The following is a 17,519-nucleotide window of genomic DNA, read 5'->3' as shown; positions in this document are numbered from 1 at the left end:
ATGACACCTCAAGTATGCTTTGTTGCACGTAAAGTTGCAAAGATGGGGCATACCATATTTCAACAATAACACATCAGAAAATGTTGTAATGCAGGATTTTGATTGATAATGAATTTATCTATACCTGTACATTCCTGTTTCTTTCATTATGTTTGCAACTGAGAATTAATGTTATGTCATTTCTGTTCTTTATTAGAAGTTATCCATTACTCAAATCATATATACACACACACACACACACACACACACACACACACACACACACGTATGTGTATATGTTAGACTGGAGTAATGGATAACTTCTAATAAAGACCAGAAATTACATAACATTAAATTTCAGCTGTAAACATAAAGTCACTTTTCTCCATACTTTTAAAAGACATTTAGTAAGAAATTGAACTTAAATACAGAATAAGCAGTCTTGTTAAATTTACCAGATGGTGTAGCCAACCCTGCACCATTTACAGAGGCAGAAAAGATCATTTTTACAGGAGTACTACATATTTTCAAAACACTGCCCGAGCAGTCTCATAATTCCCACACAACTGTTCCTTTAAGAAATACGGCCAATAATAGAAGGGTTAGCAACCATCCAACAGCTGGACATAGCCTCATAAAGTGAGTTTCTAAAAGTGGACTGGAACGCATGCAGCCAAGCTCCGACCGAGTCCTTAGTTCCTATATCACATCATTAGTTTCCAGGATTCCTCTGGTGTTTACTGTTTACTCGATCATGGTAAGACTTTTAGACTAGTCTCTCTTCTTGCCGACGTTGTTTGGTGAACTCTAATCTAAGCAGTTTGACAGAAATGCTTTCACGTTTGTGTTTTGCAGTGTGTTGTTATTTGACCATTCTTAGACAGGCTTAGGTTCTCTCCTTCAGCCGACGATAACGGCGGAAGAATTGGCTTGTTTTTTTTAGTTATTCGACAGAAATGTATTTATCCTTTGTATTTTGCCGTGCGTGTGTTTTATGACCATTATAACATTTTTAAAAATATTATATAGGTCTATGATTTGTTTGTTACACAGTCTTGGTTCCAGTCTTGGTTCTTATGATTTGTTTGTTACACAGTCTTGGTTCTTATATCTTCGCGCTTTAGCCCGCTGACGCAGCGCGAAAGTAGCCTAGCTACAGTACATGTTTTGTATCTGATTGCTTCAGTTTGACAGGAATGACTTTATTTATTTGTGTTTAGCTTTTTTGTATTAGCTCTAATCTTATATTTGAAAGAAATGCATTTATCAGTTGTATTTTTCTTGCATTTATTTGTTGCAAATGCAATCTTGCTTCTTGTCCACGATAAAAAAAAAACAATCGACGAATGTCATAGCGCCAGATATGTCTCGTTATATGTGGTCAGGGGTCAGGTCGTATGGTATAACACGTAATCTTAAAATATAATTTAGCGTCATAATGTATGCATGTATTTTACATAGATGCAAGTGCATAAATTGTATTCAAGTATTGCACTTGCAGATCAATGTTAGTTTGCCTCTGCAAAATGCTTAGCCTACAATGTAAATGAAAACTGTTATTTATGTGGGAGATTCAAACAGCAAGACTAAAACGTCAATAAATGGTAAAGTACATTGCATCTCAATGTGGTGAAAAGTTCTTCTAATAAAATATTAAATAAAAATTATTTAATTGGAAATGTTTCAATATTCATAATGAAGTTGAATGAGTATACTCATACTCTATAGAGAGGCTTAATTGCATCTGCAGATTTTGGCAAGAAGTTTATTACAAAATAAATGGGATCATATTGAGTCTTCTCTTGAGAACCACTTTTTTCATACTGGTGGGATTTGAGGGATGCAAACTATTATGAAACCTGAAAACATTCACTGATGCTCAAGAAGGAAATTATACATCTGGCACTGGGTTTGTTTAGAACATCTCCAACACAAAGTTTGTAGAAGCAAATGTTATCTCTAGAAAACAGACGCCTCAAATTAGCCTTACAACACACAGTAGGCCTAAAGGCTTTCACACTATACATCGTCTCGTCTGCGATAATATCGTAATTGTTGTTTTAACGATGTGCGATTTGATATTATCGAGTATAGCCTATCCCTCTCACACACACAGAGAGAGAGAGTGCATATGATGTAGCCTAGTCTTGTAGATTTGACTAGTAGCAAACGGGTGCGCATTTAAAGTGCACACTTTCACTGCGTAATTTAGTAATAAACATCACAACAGTGCAGTTTTCTATGTGACCGCATCCTGGTACTACGCTTTTCCGTGATCAAGGCATAGCTAGCTAGCAAACTGTTGGTTGTAGTAACTAATAATACTAACTTGCGATTGAGTGGCGGCCGGCAAACTGATGTTGTTAACTCCATTTCTATTGTTAGGGGAGGGGCCAGCCTCAGTGGCTGAGCTCAGGGGTCCAGTGTGTCATCAAGCCTAGTTTTAGCCCCGCCCAAAAAATCCAGAACACAGCAATGATGAAAAACTGTTAAAGGGTTAGTTCACCCAAAAATGAAAATTCTGTCAGTATTTACTCACCCTCATGTTGTTCCAACCCCGTAAGACCTTCGTTCATCTTCGGAACACAAATGAAGATATTTAAGATATTAAGATCGCTCCTGCATACAGTCCATAGGCTTCTTGAGGGACTGGCTCTTGCTGTCCCCGAAAAGTCATTAAAGACATCGTTAAAATAGTCCAAGTGACTACAGGGGCTCAAGCTTAAGTTTATCAAACGACGAGAACACTTTTGTGCGCAAAAAAACAACAAAAATAACGACTTTATTTCAACTATTCACTTCCTTCTCCATGAGCCTGTAAGTCAGTTAACGTAGTGTGATTGCGTAGAGCTACGTCACACGTAGGCTCACTATTGGCCGACGCTGGTCATGTGTGTGTGATGCGTGTGACGTACAATAACAGAAGCTTACGCTATTAAACTAGTAACCTGACTCGCGCAGAGGGAGAAATAAACGAATAGTTGAAATAAAGTCGTTATTTTTGTTGTTTTTTTGCGCACAAAAGTGTTCTCGTCGTTTGATAAACTTAAGATTGAGCCCCTGTAGTCATTTGGACTATTTTAACGATGTCTTTAATGACTTTTCGAGGACAGCAAGAGTCATTCCCTCAAGAAGCCTATGGACTAGTATGCAGGAGCGATCTTAATATCTTAAATATCTTAATTTGTGTTCCGAAGATGAACGAAGGTCTTACGGGGTTGGAACAACATGAGGGTGAGTAAATACTGACAGAATTTTCATTTTTGGGTGAACTAACCCTTTAAAACGGTATAACTTCACAATTCAGTACTTCACAGTCCACAGTATTTGTAATGCGTTTTAGCAATACATTTCTAACATTTATTATGTGTTTAGAATGTAGAATTGACTTTACCGGGATTTTAAGATAGTCAAATGTTTCTTTCCTTGAATGGATCAGCCGTTTGAATTAATCGTTTGAATCTCAATGTTTTGCTCATTAAAAGTGACTTGCTGCCCCCCTACTGGCGGTTTCATTTTCACATTTTAAGTATCTTTTCTTGTTTTAAATCATTTTAAAGATCAATATTGCAAAGATTACTTTTGTTGATACTGATAATTTGATTGGTAACAGCCTATCTTATTTTTATAATTTAATTAAATTTGAGAAATTGACAGTTGAATTAGGTTAAAAAAATGGCTTTTAAAGGTAAAAATGCCCTTTATTAAGTAATAATCAATTGAAACATATTGGAAAATATAATTTCTGTCACTGCTGTGAACTGATCACCACACATAGTATGAAGAATATCAACATCTGATCAATAATATCAACAGTCTCTGTCCACGGCAGTCCTAAACCTACCAAAGTACCAAAACAAAAAACACACGCAGCAAAATATCGCCTATAATCGTTAGAGAAAATCCCAGAACATATCGAGATATAATGTTGTCAATATCGCACACCCCTAGTTCACACAAAGAACGATAATAAAGATATTAGCATTCACCCCAATAAAATCTGTCTGCAAGATTTCAGGTTACGCCCACTTCAAATTTATCACTGTTTTATTTTTTTTATTTTTTTCTTAAAGCAGTTGCACAGACCGCTCGGTGTATGATGTCAAAGCACCGCAAGAGCGATTAGAGAACAGACAGTTCTGTATGCTTTTGAATTGCTCTCGCGTGAGTTTAACATAAACTGAACATAATAGAGTTGATTAAACGGACGCTGTTCAAAAACCGAAATGCTTGTTTTGGTAGACAGTAAAGCAAGCTGCAATCTGCATTAGTGCCAGGGTAGCCTATTGATGATTTATTGCAAGAAACCATATTGCAGTGTATTGTTTTATGAATTATCCGTCCCATCTCAACTAAAGTGTGGAGCAATCACTTATATATCCCTTTGGGATTGGGCTGTATTTATTTATTTAATAAATCATTTTAAACATCTTTTATGTCTTAATGTATGGCTGATTTGCTGTTGATTAAAATGAGCTAATTTTGACTGATATCAACAGCAATGAACAAATCTTTTGATACTTTTGAGGAAAATGAATAAGCACTCCCATAACAAAATCTTTGAATTGAAAGCAAAAACAATGAGGGTTAAAGGGCAGTTGAGGAATCATCACTTAAAAGCACCACAGCTGCATGAAAAACAATGAGGAAAAAATCATAAACTGGTATAGGAAACTATAAATTAGGCAACATGTTTACTATAAGACAAAATAAGATGATTTACCTTGATCATCCAATTAAAAAAAGGCTTGAAATGCACCTTTTTAAATATTTGTATGATTTTAAGATTCATCTAAGGATTCATAGACCATCTGCTGGTATTTATGCTGCAACCCAGAAAGCCTTTACTAGCTTTGGTCCATTAAAACCTCTATTCATCAGCATGCATTGACATGGCATGTAGCAAAAAAAAAAAAGAAAAAGGTGCGACCAACTGAGAAAGTTGGTATGATTCCTTCTTGTTAAGATGAACACAGCACGTGTTATGCAACATTATGAGAATTATGAATCAGGATGTTGTTTGTATGATGATCATCAAGTTGCATAAGATCCTTCATGAGACTCATGTATGATTGTCTGATGAGTGAATGTGTGAATCAATGATGATCTTCTGATGTTTGATTACATGTTACATTATAAATCAAGACAGATTTCTCTATTCACAATATTTATGAACACTGTCACAGCACTTTCCTGATATATAGTGTTGTTGAGCTCATAATGAACTCTTCATTTCTTCTCCAGGTTTCTTCAGTGTCTGTGATGGAGGGAGATTCAGTCACTCTAAAAACTAATGTTCTAACAAACCAACAATACAAAATTAATTGGTATTATAAAGGCTATCACATCGCTCAAATCAATAGATACCAGAGTAAGATCTGTACAGATGTTCAGTGTAAAGAGAGATTCGGAGACAGACTGAGTCTGGGTTCTCAGTCTGGATCTCTGATCATCACAAACACCAGAAACACAGACTCTGGAGAATATACACTGGAGATCATCAGCATCGACGGCAGCATCAGTGAAAAGAGCTTCGATGTTTCAGTCATTGGTGAGTCATTATGTTAAAAGCAAGTGTTGTGCATTTAAATCACACCATTAATGTGTTTAGTGAACTATTTTGCTTTGACATTCAGAGGTGTTTTTTTTTCTCTTTACCTTTAAAATCTCATCATTGTTTATAAAAGTTTTATTTTCGTGTTCAACATTTTCATAAAGAGAAATGAATTGAGCGTGTTAGTCCAAATTTTCTGAAGATAGTAAATCACTTTATATGATGATCAAATTTAACTTTAACTTTTATTCATATAAATTAGAGATAGACATTTTCATAAATGTTGCATTATAATATTTGGGCTCATAAAGAAGGAATATCCTAATATTTGTTTATTTAATTGAAGTTTAATGAGAACAAGCTTTGCAAATATACACGTACACAACATTACATTATATCTTGAGATCTTCTTTTAGTTGGAAAAAATAAAAAATGTGTGTAAACAATATACAGAATAAAAGCATCAAGCCGAACTACCTTTGCAACTTTTCACAGTGATAATATGGTAACGCTTCATTTTGCAGTAATTGTTTGTATTTACTGTGTACTTGCCTAGAAAGTACTGCTAATATAAGGTAAGTTCATGCGTTAGGGGTAGGTTCAGGGTTAGTACCTAGTTATTACCCAGTGATTGTAATTAGTATAATAAGTGCATAGTGTACACGGGTAACAGCACTCTAAAAGGAAGCTGATAATTCTTTATATATTCTTTAATACTTTATACCTCTTACATTTCTCTTACATATTGTAAATGTCATTTATAACATCTGACCTGCATTGCTTCAAAAAGCATTCAAATACATCAAGAGGAACATCCATCCGTAAACACAGCCCAATTTTTAAAGCAGAATCATTAGTTTTAATATTCTGGCATTTGATTATGCAAATACACTGTTAGACATTACCAGGTTTTTTTTACAGTACTGTAAAAATGCACTAAAACTCGAGTTAACTTGTCACGATTCCTGCCTTGTGTTTTCCTTGTCTTGTGTGGACTTTAGTTATTTCCTGTTCTGTGCCATGTTTTGTAGTCCTTTGTAGTTTTTCTTGTTGATGTGTTTCTGATTAACCACGCCCCCTTGTTCCCTCGTTTAGCTTGTTTGTCTGTGTATTTAAACCCCTGTGTTTCAGTTGTTGGGTGTCGGTCAATGTTTGATGTTACGCTGTTTCTGAGTTCCCTGTTCTGAGTTATCTGTTCTGAGTTTACCCCTATTTTATTTATTTGTTTGTTGGATTATTAAAGTGCTAGCGATTGGATTCGATCTCTGCTTCGTTCTCGCCAGATCATTACATAACAAAAAAATACAACTTATTAGTTTAAGTGCATTTTTACAGTAAAATACTGGCAACACTGTTGCCAGGTATTTACTGTAAAAATGCACTAAAATTCGAGTTAACTAACTTCACTTGCAGAAACCAACTTAAAAGAATCAACTAAATTTATAATGAATTAATAATGTGAGCAAAGTATTATTATTAACTTATTTAATTAGAAACTACAAAAAAATAACTTTTTAACAACACACAGCATATCGTCAATGTTTGTAGAAGCACAGGCTTTACTCTTCAGCACAATGGTGACCCAAAAAACAAGATTTTATTATATTAAAATCTTATTATTATAACCTGTTTTATAACTTACAGTTTATTGCTGTTAAAATACATTTTGTGGGAGTGTCTTTTTATCTTACACTGTTAACCCTTTCAACCCCACAGGAAAATCCACACTACAAAGAGAAAAAAGTAACATTGACAGTGTTGCAGTGAGATAATTAAGGGAATATGTAAGTGATTGTTGAGCATTAGTGATGAACACCTGCTGTTAACAAGCAGAATCACTGTAGGACAGAGGAACAACAAGAACACAAAAAATAGAGAAACACAAGAACTACAACTGACTTCAGCCATTACACATTATTACACTTATTAGTAACCAGTATAGCTTTATTTCTGTCATACATCTATAGAAGATGTAGCCTGACTTCGCCATACTCATATTCAAGAGAGAATATGAGTCTGAAACTCCTCCATTGGGCTTTGATTATGAGGCGTGTCGTAACCGAACCGGGAAAAAAAAAACCTCTGCACTCAATTGGATAGTCGGTAGACCTACAACCAATCAGAGCAACGCATAAGTCAACTCCTTTGCATAGCGCAGTTTTCAAATACAGAACGTAGCCTACTTTATTTATTTTATAAGTTAAATAACGAGTGTTACTTCTTTTACTTGGTCCTCCATGAGTGCGACCAAAGGAGAAACCACAACGACCACAGGCTTTTCATTACGTCCCATCTTCTTAACGACCATTAGAGCCAGCTGATAAGTTACACTTTTCCCGAATTATGTAGGAAGGACGCCAAAAGTATCTTTCCGATCGACAAATGCCTTGATTGCAGTTTTCTGTTTGTCTATTAAAATTAATGTACTGTCGATTTATTTTACAAAAGACGCGACAGCGGAATCTATACATCTCAATTCTCCAGCTGCCATCATCTTTGACAAGCGCACTTTGATAACGTGATGATTACGTCCCTGCAGATCACCTGTCCATTATCGTATAAAGCCCGCCCTGGCAATTTGATTGGCCCGATCATTTTTTTGCCTGATCATAATTACTTCTCAATGGTTCGAGTCCAGACCGAACTTCCAGACCAAAAAATGTTGTGGGCGGAGTTCGGGCTGGCATCCAGGCTATAGAAGATGTTGTTGAGATGTTTAATTTAAAATGTTTGGTTTGAAGTTACCATTATAAAGTCAGTGTTTGCTTTAGTTGGTATGCTGATGCTGTAACATTAGTTTTTCTTCTGACGCTTGAGCTGTGTTTTTACAAGTCCCACTTGTGCAAACACACAGTTTATTAATGATTTGATTTGTCAAAATATGAAAATCATCATATTGTCTGTTCATTTACTAAAGAATTCATTCTCACTCATTCAGAGTTTAATCCAGGGCCGTGCAGAGACCTCTGTAGGGGCAGGTGCTCAAAGTATAAAATGGGGCACATGGAAACAAGGCTTTATAGGGCTGTGCTCAAAATATCAATACAGTAATATTTCAATACAGATGATTCTGCATCGATACAGCAGCAAATGCATTGATGGAGTTTTGAAAAAGAACCAGAACAGAAAAGACAAATTTAAAGTTTAAAATTAAAAAAAATAATAATTGATGTGCTCTATATATAACTCTGGGATTAGAAACTGAAGCATCTTAAGTTGTCCCAACCTGATGGCTTTTTCTTCTCTGTTATACAGAATAATAAAGAACAGCTGTTATAGTGAACTGTATAGGACAAAATCAACCTGGCCCATGTTTCGTGCAGTACAGTATAGTTTTATTTAATGGCATATCAGCATCTGTGGCTATTTTCATGGCAAAAACTGATTTACAAAAATACAAGAGTTACATTTTATACAATGAAAATAAAAACAAAGCAAACAGAAACAGCAATTAATACTTTACAAGATTTTTAACATTAATGTGATGCCTGTTCTGGTAAATTCTTACTCAAGTCCTTAAGTGAGTTTGCTGCCTTTGCTGTTGATGTTACTGCTGCTGCTGCTGATACTGCTGGAGTTGATCTGAGACTGTAGACATTAAAATAAACAGAAATATAGGGTATTAGCTGATTAAACTATTTTTATGTGACCATGACAAGATGTAAAGATTGCTGACAGTGTTTGGAACTGGCTCACTAGTTCACTGACCTACTAAAGCTACAGATTCTGCCCAGGCTGCTATAGTATAATAATACAATAATAGTATATAATAGTAACGTTAATAGGGCAGATGTTCACAGAGGCTTCTGCACACAAAACATAAGATACTGGTAAGCCTATGTGACAACTTACCAGAGTTGTGATAATCATTTTTATGTGAAAATATTTTTTTAATAAATACTGTAATAATAATAATAATAGTTTAAAGTACAAATAATAGTTTTTAGTCAAATAACACCCCTCCACGCCCGTGAAACTTTTCTCCCTCAAACAGCAAGCTAACGTTACTTCTACAGCCTACACACAGCAATACAAACAACATCTCTCTGCATGCTCTCTTCACGTCGTTCTAGTAAAATAATAAGTAAACAAACATCAAAATCACTTCGCTGAGAATAAAACACCACTTACCAGCAGCCGCAAGAGTTGAAGATATCCTCTGGGAACGCGCGATTGCGCGTAGCCGCGCGAAATTATAAAATGCGCGTGCAGCGTGAGGAATCAGGTGAAAGGTCATCATGTGGGTCATTTTATTTACGGCTAAATTATTATTCATTCATTTTACTACTAGTTAGATGGGGCAGGCATCCACAAAAGTGCCTTTAAATACAAAAAAAGGAGAGGAAATTTTGTCTTGACAAAAGGGCACTTTGGGCACCAAGGGGCAAAAGGGCAGGTGCTCGAGCACCCAACGCGCCCCCCCCCCCCCCCCCCCCTCTGCGCGTGCCTGGTTTAATCCTCAACCAAAAGTGTTACATTACCACCACCGTGAAACCACAGCAATAAATTACGACTCATTTTTTAACACATCATACATAAACCAAAAAAAAAAAACAATGCTACACAGTCTTGTAGAAACACAAAGATATCAAAATTTAGCACATTAATCTCAACAATGGTGGCAATAATTTTGCTTTTATTCGTGCAGCAGTGCATGCTGGGAGTTTTATACAATCCTGGAAACCAGCATGCACTGCTGTATAAAACTTTTGAATACTACCATTGATTCATTGGATTACCATATAATTATATGGGATTATATGGGATTACCATATATGGGATTACCATATAATCCCAAACACACCAGATGAATTTCCAATTGACTTTTCTTGCTATAACAATTGTATTTTAAAACTCACTGTTACAGCAGTCAGAGAGAGATGAATGCAACACGTCAAGGGTCAAGAGACCTACTAAAGCAAATACTGATCTCCATTATGGTGACAACAAACTTTATTATTAATTAAATCTCTGTTAATTCTCAACAAGACTGAGAAATTAATGAAATCAGAGGAAATGAGGAAATAGACTCGTCAGAATTCACACAGCAACTCTTATGGGTATAAAACAAGCGTGCCGCACAACCCCTCAAAAGTGAATCCAAAACGTCTCGATCGCCCCCCTGTGGCCGGTCCTAGTATAGCTCATAACCCCCGCCTCCCCATGTTATTCAATGGGATGCGAGACCAACTAAACAATTAAATTACACTTCACATATCCTTTTTCCAAAGATAGTTTCTGTCATTCACTGTAGTTTCTGTCACGTTGATGTAATTTCAAGTGTTCGTTTTTAAAATAAGTTTGTTTTTAGTTAGTTATGTGATGATAAAATAACGGTGCTCTGACATCATGATTGACAGCTGTGATTGACAGGTTCTCTGTGCGAGGTAGTCACTGAAAGCACCAGCGGACTTTTTTTAATAATGTTGATTATGTGGTTGGTAGTTGTATTTACCTTATTTTAACTAGGTTTTGCGATTAGAAGACATCATTGGAGAAGAACGAAGCAGACAGAGGACACTTAATGAAAGTGCGGGGCGTGTGCTTGCGTTTGATTCAGCGAGAATGAGGTGAATACTTCCTGCTCACGACTGCGCATGACTGGTCCCGAAACACGCAAGTGCGCAGACTCAAGTCCCAAGATGTCAGCGTCATATCGAGACACTGGCGGCTTTGGTTCTCTCTGATGGAAAAGAGCGAAGGGGCGTCGTCCATCTTTTTTTACAGTCTATGGTATAAAACCAATAATTCATTTCTATATTAATAACAAATAGCAAACGGAATGGGATTTATATGCAATGAACAAACTTCCTTAAATCAGCACCAATGTTGGAAGAATGATTGCTATCAAATCTCAAACCGATGGGATCAGATTGTTTATACCCGTTGCAGAATTGGCCATGCGGGTGGACACACATGTTGTAATACTAGGAGAAGATCCACCAAAATATTATTTCTGTCAAAAGTCTTTATCATTGAATTATTAAATAAATAATAAAAAAAAAATATATATATATATATATATATATATATATATATGTATATATGTGTGTGTGTGTGTGTGTGTGTGTGTGCGTGCGTGCGTGTGTGTGTGATTAATAATAGTAGCTCGAAAAGCAGTATTAGTATAGTTGGACATGTGCAACTGTAATAGATTGATTTTAACCCTGCGAGAAACTTTTTTTTTATTCAGTTAAATCCTTCCAGTAAATGTTTTCATTGTGGACAATCTCCATGATGTAATGCCAACAAAGTGATTGACTGTTTTCACATTGAGTCACATTATGAATTGTACAATTTTGAATTCTTTTGTTAATAATAAAGAAAAATGCTCAATATTAGTCAGTTTTCATGTGAATCCGCTGATTTCTCTGCTGTTGCTGAAACACACACCATTTATCGAATGAATCAACATCATACAACTTTATACTGAAAGCATAAAGGTGTAAATATTAGTCAACAGTAATGATTATATAGGCAAGGCAAGGCAAGGCAAGTTTATTTATATAGCACATTTCATACACAATGGCAATTCAAAGTGCTTTACATAGAAGAAATTAAAATAATCAAAAGAAATCAGAATAATTAAAACAGTTTAGAATAAAATGAAGTGCAGTAACAGTCGGACGAACAGTGGCACAGTGCTCATTCAGTAAATGCACAGCTAAACAGATGTGTTTTGAGTCTTGATTTGAATGTGACTACTGTAGGAGCACACCTGATCTCTTCTGGAAGCTGGTTCCAGCTGCGGCTGGCATAATAGCTAAAAGCAGACTCTCCATGCTTAGAGTGAACCCTTGGTATTTCTAGCTGATGTGATCCTAATGATCTGAGTGATCTGTTGGGTTTATATTCAGTGAGCATATCTGCAATATATTGAGGTCCTAACCCATTAAATGATTTATATACCAGTAATAATACTTTAAAATCAATCCTAAATGTAACTGGGAGCCAGTGTAAAGACCTGAGGACTGGTGTGATATGTTCATATTTTCTGGTCCTGCTCAGAATCCTGGCAGCAGCGTTCTGTATGAGCTGCAACTGTCTTATGGTCTTTTTTGGAAGGCCAGTGAGGAGGCCATTACAGTAATCCACCCTGCTGGTGATGAAAGCATGCACAAGTTTCTCTAAGTCTTGACTGGAAACAAAGCATCTAATTCTTGAAATATTTTTCAGATGATAGTATGCTGATTTAGTTATTGCTTTGACATGACTATTGAAACTAAGGTCTGACTCTAGTGACACACCAAGATTCCTGACTTGATTTTTAGTTGTTAGACCCCTAGCGTCAAGGTATGCATTCACCTTGAGAACTTCATCTTTGTTTCCAAATGCAATAACTTCAGTTTTGTCTTTGTTTAACTGCAGAAAGTTTTGACACATCCAACCGTTTACTTCATCAATGCATTGGCACAGGGAGTTAATGGGGCTGTAATCGTTAGGCGATAGGGCTAAGTAGAGCTGTGTGTCGTCTGCATAGCTGTGGTAGGCTATTTGGTTCTTTTTCATTATTTGGCTCATTGGGAGCATATACAGGTTGAATAGGAGTGGCGCAAGAATCGAGCCCTGAGGGACTCCGCAAGTCATGGATGTCCACTCAGACTTATGTTCTCCCATACTCACAAAATAACCTCTCCCTTCTAAGTATGACCTGAACCATTTTAGGACTATCCCAGAAAGCCCCACCCAGTTTTCCAGCCTGTCAAGAAGTATGTTGTGATCAACAGTGTCAAATGCAGCACTGAGGTCGAGTAGTACCAACACGGATAATTTGCCTGTATCAGTATTTAAGCGAATGTCGTTTATTATCTTTATGAGAGCTGTCTCCGTGCTGTGATGCGATCGGAAACCAGATTGAAAATTGTCAAAATATCCATTTGAGCTTAAGAATTTGTTCAGCTGATTGAAGACAACCTTTTCAATGATCTTGCCTATGAAAGGAAGATTTGAGATCGGTCTATAATTGCTCAAGATGGTCTTATCCAGATTGCTCTTTTTCAGGAGGGGCTTGACAACTGCAGTTTTCAGGGAGTTCGGAAAATTCCCAGAGCGAAGTGAGGCATTTACAACTTCTAGGAGATCTGCTTCTAAACAGTTTAACACACTTTTGAAAAAAGATGTGGGAAGTGAGTCAAGGGCGCAGTTTGATGTTTTAAGGTGCTGTACGGTTTCTACCAAAATTGTGTCATCAATTTCTTCGAAATCAGACATAGTAACTACTTTCTCAGGTTGTGGTCTGATCTGCCTGACCCCAGAGCAACTCAAGGATGTGCTGATCACCTTTCTGATGTTATTGATTTTCTCAGAGAAGAAAGAAGCAAACTCACTGCACTTGCTGTCTGAGAGCATTTCTATCGGAATCTGGCTCGGGGGGTTTGTCAGTCTCTCTACAGTAGCAAAAAGAGTGCGTGTGTTGTTTATATTGCTGTTTATAATATTTGAGAAGAAAGTCTGTCTGGCTTTGCCTAGTTCCCCATTGAAAGCGTGGATGCTGTCTTTGTAGATGTTGTAATGGACTACAAGTTTTGTCTTCCGCCACATGCGTTCTGCTTTTCTGCATTGTCTTTTCATATTTTGCACAGCTGTTGAGTTTCTCCAAGGTGCTTTTTGTCTGCCACTATTCTTCCTGACTTTAACAGGAGCAATATCATCAATTACACTCTTAACTTTTGAGTTAAAAGAATCAAGGAGAAAATCAACAGAGTCAGCAGATATGCTTGGTTTTAAAGATATAGCCTTCATAAATAGCACACCAGTGTTCTCATTTAAGCATCTCTTCTTGACAGACACAGCTCTAGCTTCAACGGCAGGAGAGATTAATATATCAAAGAAAATACAGAAATGATCAGACAGTGCTACATCCTTAATAACGATCGATGAGATGTTTAAACCCGTACTGATAAGTAAATCTAGAGTGTGTCCACGATTGTGTGTGGGACCGTGTACATGCTGTGTCAGATCAAAAGTTTTTAAAACAGTTTTGATTTCTTTTGCCATATTGTTTTCTGCGTTATCTATGTGAATGTTAAAATCTCCAGCAATGGCAAAACAGTCAAACTCAGAGGCAATTGTTGATAGCAATTCAGTAAAATCCTCAGCAAAGGCTGGAGAGTATTTTGGAGGCCTGTAAACAATGATGAGTAAAATACGTGGAGCACCTTTTAACACAATACCCAGATATTCGAAAGAGGGGTAATTCCCAAATGATATTTGCTTACATTGATAAACATCTTTAAAAAGAGCAGCTAAAAACCCCCGCCTCTCTTACCCGCTCTGCAGACACTCATATAAGTAAAGTTAGGAGGGGATGTTTCGTTTAGGACCGTTGCACTACAGCTGTCTTCTAGCCAAGTTTCAGTTAGAAACATGAAGTCCAGGTTGTGTGTGGTTATTAAGTCATTGACTAGAAGTGATTTATTTTTAATGGAGCGGATGTTTAAAAGTGCTAACTTTATAGTCTTACTTTTTGTCCCCACAGCAGTCTTAGTTTGGCGTGTAATGGGCACCAGATTAGATGGGTTTGCTGTACGGCTGTTGAAGGCCTTAGATTTTCTATCATGTAAATGAACAGCAATAGAGAAAGATTCAGGCACACTGGGTTCCCGCTTGTTCTGTAAACATTTGATAAAGTTATTGTTTTCATAGCAAGGAACCGAGATATTTCACTTAGAGCTAGTATCAGTTGTTTTTGGTTCACCTCGAGCCGATGGGGGAGGCTGTGGGCCCTGGCGCTGTGGCAGAGGCCGAAGAGCTCTCCGAGGAGGGGGAGGGGGAGGGCGAGCTGGGCCCGAAAGCTTTGGGGGTTTTGGGGCCTGCCGTTTTTTGGTTGGAATCTGGGGGCTTGCAGCAAAAGAGTGTGATAGTTTGGTTCCAGCAGACACCAGTTGTTCCATTTTCTCTGAGAAGCACAGAAGTGGAGATGCTGGAGAGAGTGATAACGTGTCAGGTGAGATGGGCTGTTGCTCTGGTGTTATTGGAGGGTGTAAAATGCTGTCCTGGTTTCCCTCGTTGTTTTCCAGAAAGTCGTCCTTGGGAGCTGAATCTGGGAGCAGTTCTGATATGTCACAGTCTGTCTGTGGTGAGCTCTGTGGGCAGAGCTCTGCTGAGATTGTATCCGTGAGCAGAGGTTGTTGTTGTGGCTGAGTGGTGTTATCATTGTCCTTGTGTGATGTGTCAGCAATATGTCCATTCAGGTGCTGAAATGAAGTCCTGTGGTCTTTCATACTATGTCCAGGTGTGTGAGTGCCATTCAGGTTGAATGGATTGCCACACACAGCAGAAGGATGATGGAGGGAGAAGTAGATATTGTCCTTTAGTACTCTTGAACCAAGTTTGTTTGGGTGATGGCCATCCCGTTGAAACAGTTGCCTCTGACTCCAGAAAAGATTGAAGTTGTCAATAAAGTTCACTCCTTTTATATTGCAGGTTTTTTGCAGCCATGTGTTGAGCCCAAGCAACCGTGAAAACCTGTTTGTTCCTCTTGCTGGGAGTGGTCCACTGATGAATGTTTCAACTTTCAGTCTTTGAAGTGTTTCAAAAAGTTCATTGAAATCCTTCTTAAGGAGTTCCGACTGCTCTTTATGAATATCGTTCTTCCCCACATGAATGATGAGTCGATTTGCAGTTTTATGTTTCACCAGAATGTTCTGAAGTTCCCTGTTTACATCAGAAGTTGTTCCTTGTGGAAGACAGCATGTAGTTGTATCCCTGATACTAATGTTTCTGATTATGGAGTCGCCCACTATCAGAGTCCTGGGCCCCGCTGTGCTCTGAGCTGAGTGCCGCTGTCTGCTCGACCTTGAGCGCCGGTTAGCATCAGCGTTAGCTACAGGCTGACTCAGTCTGTGTTCGATCACATTCGTCAAATTCAGGGATTCCTCATTCATTAATACTTCGAATCTGTTCTCAAGATGAATAGGCGGTGGTAGGAGACCAGTGGTTGCAATCCTGGTCAGAGTCATATCTGGGGTAGATGATGCTACTGCTAAAATATGTGGTGCTCGTGACAATCTGATGTCTCGAGTGCCTTTGGGTCTCGCTCCCTGTTTGTGCCATCGATTTGTAAGTCGATCGGCTTGTTTCTCTACAGTCAGTATAGCTTGTCGAGGAGCACTAGATTCATGGGACTCACCGGCTGTGCGCTGAGGGCGTCCACGACGGAGCTCTGTTGTGCCTTCCGTCTGATTTGTCGGTCCCGAATTTAACTTTGTTTCAAGAACTGCAATCCTTTGTAAAAGTCTGTGGCAGTTAGAGCAGCAAGTAGATTCCCGAAGAGGCATTTTCTTATCCTTATGAATGTAGGGAGTTGTGTTTTCTCTTCCCCGGAATGTAAGCAGTGAGAGGCTGGTTGAATAAAAGTGTGAAGTACTTTTTAAGTAATCCCAGCGTCTGAGCACTGTGCTGATTTGCTGAAGTTAAAATTAGGTGAAAAGGAGATAAAATATATAAAAAATATTAAAGCGATAGAGCAAAGCGCGGAGCAGTAAGCAGGAGCGTCCGAACAGTAGCTGAGCAGGAAGTCAGGCCTGTTCTATATATAGTTGATTATCAGTCGATCTCTAGTAATAATGTGTGTGTGTGTCTTCATCTGTTCCAGATTCAGGATTACCAGTTGTTCCAGTTCTAGTTTTATCTCCAGTTCTTGTACCAGTAATATGTGCTGCTGCTGCTGGTGGTCTGTTGGTGGCTGGTGGGATTGTCTGTTACAAGAAATTTAAACAAACAAGCAAGTATTACACACAGCTGATTGTAGAAAATAGAAATAAGATATTTAATGTGCAAAACAATCTTTAAAAACATTTAAAACAAAAGTATTCGTATTCTAATTGACCAAAGACTGTTGTTCAAACAGGAAACAGGAGACGTCGAGATGATCATCATCAGGTGAGATACTGTGAGCTCTGAATCTCTGACTGCAAAACACTGACTTTACTACAGATTGGCATTTGTTAGTAGTGATACTAACAAATGTAGTAGTAGTGATTTG

The 17,519-nt window shown here is 37.7% G+C and overlaps 1 protein-coding gene across 1 annotated transcript; it reads left to right on the top strand.

Annotated features, from left to right (window-relative positions):
* Window positions 1–608: 608 nt before the first annotated feature.
* On the top strand, window positions 609–17,326 carry LOC120487974 (uncharacterized). Its single transcript, XM_089119026.1, has 3 exons — window positions 609–736; window positions 5,224–5,530; window positions 17,130–17,326. Exons 1-3 carry the CDS (start codon window positions 647–649, stop codon window positions 17,324–17,326), a joined length of 594 nt encoding a protein of 197 aa, XP_088975152.1. The 5' UTR covers window positions 609–646.
* The last annotated feature ends 193 nt before the right edge of the window (window positions 17,327–17,519 follow it).

Source organism: Pimephales promelas, chromosome 2, assembly GCF_988280905.1.
Source record: "Pimephales promelas chromosome 2, fPimPro1.hap1.1, whole genome shotgun sequence".
NCBI lineage: Eukaryota > Metazoa > Chordata > Actinopteri > Cypriniformes > Leuciscidae > Pimephales > Pimephales promelas.
This window is presented reverse-complemented; position numbering and strand designations above follow the sequence as displayed.